This window comes from Desmodus rotundus, chromosome 9 (genome assembly GCF_022682495.2).
Source record: "Desmodus rotundus isolate HL8 chromosome 9, HLdesRot8A.1, whole genome shotgun sequence".
NCBI lineage: Eukaryota > Metazoa > Chordata > Mammalia > Chiroptera > Phyllostomidae > Desmodus > Desmodus rotundus.
The window spans coordinates 46,660,397-46,670,229 of NC_071395.1; the positions used below are offsets into that span (position 1 = coordinate 46,660,397).

At 39.0% G+C, this 9,833-nt stretch overlaps 1 protein-coding gene across 2 annotated transcripts; it reads left to right on the top strand.

The window, feature by feature from the left end:
- Nucleotides 1–877: 877 nt before the first annotated feature.
- LOC128779314 (olfactory receptor 7A10) lies at nt 878–5,217 on the top strand. 2 transcript variants are annotated; one of them, XM_053912019.2, is made up of 2 exons: nt 878–1,045; nt 2,853–5,217. In XM_053912019.2, the coding sequence occupies exon 2, from the start codon at nt 2,864–2,866 to the stop codon at nt 3,794–3,796; it is 933 nt and encodes a 310-aa protein (XP_053767994.1). In that variant the 5' UTR covers nt 878–1,045; nt 2,853–2,863; the 3' UTR covers nt 3,797–5,217. The 2 variants fall into 2 exon arrangements, with proteins under 2 accessions (XP_053767994.1, XP_053767993.1); XM_053912018.2 differs by lacking the exon at nt 878–1,045 and adding an exon at nt 1,484–1,565.
- Nucleotides 5,218–9,833: the final 4,616 nt, after the last annotated feature.

Genomic DNA, 9,833 nt, shown 5'->3' on the forward strand with positions numbered 1-9,833 from the left:
GGTTTTATAGCAAAGGAACAATTATCTCCCCTTTCCTAAAGAGGAAGATGTTAATTGTCTAGGGATATCAAGAGTGCATCCCACTATAAATAAATGCTTTGAAGACCCAAAGACCAGTCAGACAAATTTCTCAGAATAAGACTTTTTGTTTTTCAATTACAGTTTACTTTGAATATCTTTCTGCGTTGGTCCTAGGCATACAGCACAGCGGTCAGACAATTGTAAACTTTACGTAGTGTCCCCCCCACCCCTGCCATGTCCCTCCTGGTGTTTCCAGTACCCAACTGGCCTCACACATAGTTTTTACAATATTATGGACTATATTCCCTATGCTCTGCTTTACATCCCTGAGACTGTTTTGTAACTGCCAACTTGTACTTCTAACTCTCTTTACCTTTTTCTCCCAGTGCCTCAACCCACTTCCCCTCTGGCAAACACAGGTTCACTCTCTGTGTCCATGAAACCGTGTCCATTTTGTGTGTTCATTTATTTTGTTCTTTAGATTCCACATATGAGTGAAAACATATGGTATTTGTATTTTTCTGACTGGCTTATTCACTGACCACAGTACCCTCTAGGTCCATCCATTCAGAAAGTTGAATGCAGAGTTGGGATGAGGTGCTGGGAGCTGTAGATGTCAGGAAGCAGGACAGTTAATGGAGAAGGACTCATCAAAACTGTGCTCAGATGGCTCATTACGTGGTCTCCCAGGAAAGGAGAATCTCAGGAAAACTCTCCATTCTGAGCAGACCAGTGTCCCCAAGGGGAATTCTGTGCTTAGAGGTTAGAGTGCCAAAAGGTAAATGTGCCTAATGAGCAGACCCGGAGAGCTGAAGTAGCTCCTGTACTGTAGCATCTCAGCATGTGCAACCTTTGGATGGAGAAACGTGGCTGTTGCTCTTGGAGACCTGAATCTGGCAGGGAGACCAATGCTTGACCACTCCTTGCCATCTTGTCTGGGACAGAGTTTCGGTCTCCATCATCCACCACCCGGGGAAGATTTTGGACTCCCAGAGGGAAACCTTCTTGTCAGGTTCCCATGCAGGTGAGTCCGAGAGTCCAACTGACATGGCAGGAGAAGATCTGAGAGACTGGAAACCAGGAACTTGTACCTGAAATCACCTGAGAACCATTCCAACATAGCCCAGACACCAGTGATCACTGTGGTTACAGGCTGGCTTTACTCATAAACGAATGTTTATTCATGATGCTAATAGGCAAGTGAACATTGTATTCAGACACAGGTGCCATTGTTGACAACTAAGTGGTTTTAAGAGAAGACAAATAAAAGAGGGAATTGGAGGTGTGGTCATTCCAGTAGAAGTAGAACGTAAGTTCAGTGAACAGGAATAGACAGATAGGTTATTAGCTGTGGAAGGACAGATGGTGATGTGCGGGCATTTAAACAGTTTATGATGGGGCCTATTAGACTGTGTCTCCCTATGGATGAGAAAGATCTGGACCAAGGAAGGCTTGCAAGTACACCCTTGCCATGGCAGTGAATGGGACATGCATTTCACAGCATCTTCTCTCACTGGCTATTCACATGAAAAAGCAGTTACTTGGTAGGTGAAAACAAGTATGCTGATGAGCTTCCCTTTGTAATTATTTCTTTGCCTGTGAGGCAGAGTAAGGAAATGTGTGGGTTTGTAAACCATTTATGGTCACTATTGACTTTTTGCAGTGTAAGTTTTTTGCTTTCCTAGTGTATTAATTTATTTATTTTAAATTGTAGTTGGACTATAATATTGTAACTTTCACTATGTTGTCCACCTGTAAGCTCCTTGCATTTGGATAGTGTGATCAGAGTATTTTCATTCTTTTTTTGTGTGTTTGTTTAAGTACAATTTGTAGACAATATGACATTAGTTTCAGGTGTACAATAGAGTGACTCACATCTTTATACGTGGCAATGCAATCACCACACTAAGTCTAGCAATCACCTGTCACTGTGTAAGCCTATACAGTATTATTGAATGTATTCCCTTATTGTATTTTTTGATTGGCTTCTTTCTAAGAAAGAATTGGAGGTTTTTACACAAACTGTCTGCTTTCCATTTAGTTCTTTTATGTGTGTGTACATGCATTTTTTGTGAATGTATAAAGTTGATAAATTTAGTGTAGTCCAATCTATCAGTCAGTGATACTGTGTTCTCTCTATTGCTTTTTCAAAAAAACATTTTAAAATTGAAGTATAATCTTTTGGTTGAAGTATTGATTTTTATAGTGTTCTTTACCACATGGAAAAGGCCAGATATAAAGTTTTTGTAGTTCTTGTGAAAAAGAAAAAAAGAAGGAAGTGAAAATTTCATATAACTTTGAAAATTATAAACACCTATTTGCATACTCACACATAACAACTGATTAGCATGCAATGTTTTCAATTAGAATAGACATAAAACATTATATTAGTTTCACATGTACAACATAATGATTTCATATTTGTATATATTACAAAATGACCTCCACACTAAGTGTAGTTAACCTCTGTTACCACACAAGTGACATTATTCTTTGATAAGGACTTTGAAACTCTCCTTTTTAGCAAGTTTCAAACATACCATTAAATCTCACAGCTTGAGTCACCATGCTGTGCTTTACATCACATCCATTGCCATTTTATTTTTATTTTTCATACTGAACAGGTTGAGTTAGACACAAGAATTTTTCATGAGTCTTTACACAGAAATTCTAACGTACATGGCACTAGGAATGTCCTAAAGAATTCCAGACCACACACCAAATATGAAATTATTTTCTTGATTCTAAAATATAAATGGTTGTGCTTAAGCTAGTTTACTAATGCTTGCATGAGTGAAAATGAGTCATGTACCTCTCTTATATCCTGGTAGTCAAGCATCACATGGAAGCAGTGAATCTTACACAAATTTCAGAGTTTCTTCTCCTGGGACTCTCAGAGGACCCAGAACTGCAGCCCCTCTTATTTGGACTGTTCCTCTCCATGTACCTGATCACTGTGTTGGGAAACCTGCTCATCATCCTGGCTGTCAGCTCAGACTCCCACCTCCACACCCCCATGTACTTCTTCCTCTCCAACCTGTCCTTGGTAGACATCTGTTTCACCTCCACCACCATCCCAAAGATGCTACTGAACATCCAGACACAAAGCAAAGTCATCACCTATGCAGGCTGCATCACACAGATGTATTTTTTCATACTCTTTGCAGGGATGGATAACTTCCTCCTGACTGTGATGGCCTATGACCGGTTTGTGGCCATCTGTCACCCTCTGCGCTACATGCTCATCATGAACCCCCAGCTCTGTAAACTGCTGGTCCTGGTGTCCTGGTTCATTAGTGCCCTGGACTCCTTGCTGCAATGCTTAATGGTGTTGCGATTGTCCTTCTGTCCAGACTTGGGAATCCCTCACTTTTTTTGTGAAATCATACAGATAGTCCAAGTCGCCTGTTCTGACACCTTTATTAATGACATGATGATACATTTTTCAGCTGGGCTACTGGCTAGTGGTCCCCTCAGTGGGATCCTTTACTCTTACTTTAAGATAGTGTCCTCCATACGAGCAATACCATCAGCTCAGGGGAAGTATAAAGCATTTTCCACCTGTGCCTCTCATCTCTCAGTTGTGTCCTTATTTTATGGTACGAGCCTAGGCGTGTATCTCAGCTCTGCCGGTACTCACAACTCACATTTAAGTGCAGTTGCTTCAGTGATGTACACAGTGGTCACACCCATGCTGAACCCCTTCATCTACAGTCTCAGGAACAGAGACATAAAGGGGGCTCTGAGAAGATTAGTTGGGATGGCAGCTACATAAGGACCATTTGTCCTTGGGCTGAATAAATGTCCATGATTGCAGGGCTCAGATGTTGTGACTCTTCAATCAGGTTGTGGAAGTAGAACGTACTCTCTCTCTTTATGACCTCAAGCTTGTGTTTCTATGATTTCAACTTCTCTATAATATTTAAGCGAATCACTTTATTAACTTTTCAACTTTCTGATATATAGCAGCTTTTTCTTTGTTTTTTTTTTCTCCTCTACCAAATTGGTTCCCAGCCTTGGATGAAATATGTGGATACTTCCATTTATCTCATGGAGACTATGTGGATTTCTTAGGAACCACTGAAATGAAATATAACATATTGAGTAATTTTTATTTTGTTTCCTTAAAAGAAAAATCTTGAGTTGTACTACTCTTATGGAATTACACTGCACCTGGTAACCAAAGCCATTTATATCATTTCATGAGAGACAAAACAAGAAGAACACAATTTAACACTTGTTGTACATCATTTCTTCATGTATCACTACCATAACTGCTCTTACTGAAGATGTAGAGTTTAAAATATAGTGTGCTTTGTAAGAGGCCATTGAGTTGTCTTCTTGAGCTTGGTGTCCACATTCTTACCATAGTCACAGGCAAAATGGACCATCAAATCATGTTTCCAATTCTAGTCGACATCAAAACACAAATTTCATAATATAGTTTGACATGTGTTTAGAGTCAAAGATGACCTTAAGTGTGAAGAAGGAAATTTTAAGTCATACATGTATTACTATGTAAGGTATTTTTATTGTGTGTTTGCTTACTGATGTGTATAAGATCAGTGTCCATGTGTAAAGGAATTTATGCTTGGGGCAAAGTATTGCTTAGTGTAATTATGTTTTCTATTGAATGATCTTCCTGCCTCTACTTGAAAACTTTCATTCCTGCCTAAAAATATGATACCCTCTATTGTTCTAAATGAAGCATTTCCTCTGACTGTAAATATTGTCGTAATCACTGGAGAGGTAGGGAAAGAACTTCATCAATCTCATCCAGTAAATATATTACACATGTGATCTATAGATATGTCATATATATACATAAATGACCATATACACAATGACTCACTAGACAGCTTGAATTCCTGTCAGTTCTATGACTCAGAGTTGTAAGTGTTGCACAAACATACAAGGTTTTTCACCCTCTCCTGCTTACCTACAAGGGAATCTCATGGAGCTGCTTTTTGATGCAGTGATTGGAAATAAACTTCAATAGGAATAATCATGAATGCCATCTTCAAATATTGGAACAAAGACCTACAAAGGAGCTGGAAAGAAGTATTTGATGTTCATAGCAGCACAATTTACAATAGCCAAGTACTGGAAGCAACCTAAGTGTCCATCAGCAAATGAGTGGATCCAAAAACTATGGTATATTTACACAATGGAATTCTACGCAGCAGAGAGAAAGAAGGAGCTTATACCCTTTGCAACAGCATGGATGGAACTGAAGAGCATTATGTTAAGTGAAATAAGCCAGACGGTGAGGGACAAATACCATATGATCTCACCTTTAACTGGAACATAATCAATAGAAGAAAAAAGGAAACAAAATATAACCAGAGACATTGAAGTTAAGAACAATCTAACAATGGTCAGGGGGGAGTGGGGAGGGGACAGTGAGGAGAGGGGATTACAGGAACTACTATAAAGGACACATGGAGAAAATCAAGGGGGAGGGTGGAGGTGGGGGAGGGAGGGAGGTTCAGCTGGGGTGGGGTGGAGGGATAGGGAGAAAAGGCACACAACTGTAATTGAATAACAATAAAAAATTAAAATTGAAAAAAAGAAGTATTTGAAGTCATGAAAGGCAAAGACCCACATCCAAGATTACTCTAACCAGCAAAGTTATCATTTAGAATGGAAGGGCAGATGAAGTGTTTCCCAGATAAGGTCAAGTTATAGGAAGTCATCATCACCAAGCCTTTATTATATGAAATGTTAAAGGGACTTATCTAAGAAATTGAAGAAGATCAAAAACTATGAATAGTAATATGACAAAGTCACAACTATCAACAACTGAACCTGAAAAAAAAAACCCAACAAAAACAAATATTAAGCAAACAACTAGAACAGGAACAGAATCAGAAAAATGGACATCATATGGAGGGTTTTCAGTGGGGAAGGGGAGGGAAAGAATATGGGTAGAAAGGTACAGGGAATAAGAAGCATAATTGGTAGGCATAAAATATGTGGGAAGAGGTTAAGAATGGTATAAGAAACAGAGAAGTCAGAGAACTTATATGTACAACCCATGGACATGAAGTAAGGGGGGGAATTCTGGAGGGCTGGGGTGTGCAGGGCAGAGGGAGGATAAAGGGGCAAAAAAAATGGGGAAAGTTTGATGGCATAATCAATAAAATATGTTTAAAAAAGAAAAGTTAAGATCCATTCTTCCCACCTAAATTTTTTAAAATAATGTCTCTATTGCATTCCTATTGCTGCTGTAACAAATTTCAACAGTTGAGTATAAAAGTAAAAAATTGAATGTTTTTTCAGTTTTGGAGGTCAGAAGCCCTAAACTAGTCTCAGTGGACTAAAACCAAGTTGTCTGCAGGACCAGTTTGCTTCTGGAGGTACAGGGATAATCCATTTCCTCTACTATCCCAATTTATTTTGGCCACAAGCATACCTTGGCTCATGGCTCAGAGCAACTGGTGTACCATCTTCAAATCTCCCTCTGAGTCCAATTATTCTTCCTTCCTCTTCTACATTCAGAGTGCCATGGTGACTTTGTAGCAGTACCTGTATAATTTTGCCAATCTTTGTCTTTTTCTAAATTAAAAAAAAATTAATTACAGTTGGCTTTTAATATTATGTTATTTTGAGGTATATAGCATAGTGATTAGACATTTATATAATTGACAATGTGATCCCCCTGATCAGTCTTGCACCCACCTGACACTTTATGTAGTTATTATAGTTAATAGTTATTATCGACTATATTCATTATGCTGTACTTTACATCCCCATGATTATTCTGTAACCACCAATTTGTTTTCTGTAGCTATGAGTCTGGTCCTGTTTTGTTTGTTGATGTTTTTGTTTTTAAGATTCCACATGTGTAGAAATCATATGGTATTTGTCTTTCTCTGTCTGACTTATTCCACTTAGCACAGTACCCATTAAATCCATCTATGTTGTAACAAATAGCAAGATTACACACTTTTTAGGGCCAAGTAATATTTGTAGTATATACGTATCACACCTTCTTTATCCATTTGTGTTTTCATTGGAACATTTAATCCATTTACATTCAAAGTAATATTTGATAGGTACATGGTTATTGACATTTAATTCATTGTTTTCTGATTGTTTTGTAGTTCTCTGTTCCTTTCTTATTTTCTTACTCTCTTCTCACTTTGCAAATCTCCTTATCTTAAGGTCAGCAGATTCCACCCCTTAGTAATAAAATAACATATTTAAAATTTCTGGGGATTAGTAAGTGTACATCTTTTGGAGGTTTTAATTGTTTCCACTATAGTCTTTTTCAGAAATGTATTAGTTGGGGCCTTGGCCTGGCAGCTCAGTTTGTTAGAGCATCATCTTAGTATACCAAGGTTGCAGGTTTGATCTCTGGTCAGGGCACATACAAGAAGCAACCAAAGAATGCATTGAAAAGTGGAACAACAAATTGGTATTTCTCTCTCTGTCTCCACACCCATTCCTCTCTCGCTGTCTCTCTCCATCTTCTCCTCTGTCTCTAAATTAATTAATAAAAACTTTTTTAAAGAAATATTTTAATCAGGACTTTGCCTCAAACCTTAATGGCCTCTTGCCTTCCTCCCTGAACAACTTGAGCTTCAGAACCCATTCTAGCATCTCCACAAAATACAGGCCCTGGGCTCCTGCAGTTGCCCAGCCACTGGCCCAGCCAGGCAGCAGCTCAACCAGTGTGTATGCAGTCACTGGAGTCTTGGGCTCATGTCCCACTCCACCAGTGTGAGGGGCAGCTGGGGATCTAGGGGGCTTGCCTGTGGGATGACTGGGGGTGTGGCAGGCCTAGGGGGTATCCAGAGTCAAAAGGAGTCTATGCAATATCTGAATCGACACCTGACTGCCTACCTGGAGAGGGTGAGCAGCCTGGAGACTTATAATGGGAGACTGGAGAGGAAAATCCTGGAACACCTGGAGGAGAAGTGACCCCAGAAGAGACTAGAGACATCATTTCAAGACCATCGAGGACCTGAGGGCTCAGATCTTTGCAAGGTCTGTGGACAATGCTGCATCACTCTGCAGATTGACAATGCCCATCTTGTTGCTGAAGACATCTGAGTCAAGTACAGGGTGGAGCTGGTCTGTGGAGAGTGACATCAATGGGCTTGGAAAGTTCAGTATGCCTCTTTTTTTTATTTACTAGAATTTCCATTTATTCAGATTCAGCTTCTCTAAATAATAGAAGGACTTCAGTTTATCATGCTTTCTGCTCTAACATAGATATTTTCTATTTTCTATTTTGTCCATTTTCTCACACAATACTTTTCCCAAATTTGAATAAAAAATATTTGGAAATTCCCATTTATCTCTTGGGGCCAAATGGATATCTTAATAATTTCTTCTCAAATGGCTCATAGGGTCTCAAGAATTTTATTTCTTGTTACTAAAAGAATATTCATGAGTTGTATTAACCACGTGAAATAAACTCCACTTGTTAACTAAGTCTGTTATGTAATATCATCAATAGGGAAATGTGAAACACAGTTTCTACTTTGGAAAAGAGAATCAAATCTGCAATTTGAAATATGGGGAAGAAAAAATCACCCACTCAGAACAGCAAAAGGAAAAAGAATGTAAAAAAGTGACAGTAGTGTAAGGAGCCTCCAGGACAGCTTCAAGCACACCAACATTCACAGCATGGGGGTGCCGGAAGGAGAAGAGAGAAAGAGAAAGAAATTGGAAACCTATTTGAAAAAAATGACAGAAAACTTCCCTACCTTGGTGTAGGAAATAGATGTAAAAGTCCAGGACATGTTTCCATTGGTGAGAGCCAGAGCGAGAGAGAGATAGAAAGAGAGAGGGAGAGAATTCAGGTGGGAGAGAAATATTGATCTGTCTCCATCGACACACACCACAATCGATGATCAAACCTGCTGCAAACCAAGCAAGTGCCATGACTGGGAATTGAACAGGCAAACTTTCAGTACATTGAGTGATTCTCCAACCAACTGAGCCACATGACCAGAGTGTTTGTTTGTCATGTGAATAATGAATTATTTTCCTATCTTAAAGTCCAAAGAGTTCAAAGTCTGAATCACATTTTCTTTAATGCAATGGGGAATTCTCTGTACCAGCTAGTGGGGCAGAATCTCCAAGTAAACTTTAGATTTATTTTCTTCTGCTTATTGGGTGTGTCAGCAGAATATGTCCCCACCCAAGGGATGCAAGTAAATGAATTGAGGTCCGTAAAGTCATTTTCCTTCAAAAAATGATTGAATAAATGTCTGTATCACATTGATATTGCTACTGTAACAAATCACCACACTAAGGGTTTAAAAGAAACTAATTAATTCACATATAGCTCTGGGAGTCAGAAGCCTGATGTGTTAATGGGCTGATATCGAGATGTGTGTGGGGCCCGGTTCCTTCTTTAGGCTCCAGGGAAGATCCTGTTTCCTCTCCTAGCCCAGTTTCTCATGCCGCATGGCCTTTTCTCCAGCTTTAAAGCCAGCAGTGTGGCATCTTTCAGTCTCCCTCTGATTCCGACTATTCTTCCCTCTTCTTCCAAATGTTAGGAGCACCATGGTGAGCACATTAGTCCCACCTACATGATCACGGCATGTTATCTTAAAGTTTGCTGATTAGCCACACTATTCCATATGCTACTTTCCTTTTCTTTTGCAATGAAAAGTAACATATTAAAAGTTTCTAGAAATTATGATGCAGATATTCTTGGAGGCTCTTCTTCTGCCTACTATAAATTTTCTTCAATAATATATTCCATGGTGTCACATAAGGGCCCTTATATAAAAGAATCAAGTAAGGTATTTTTCAGAAATATATCATATGATGTCATTCATGAATCCTTATAT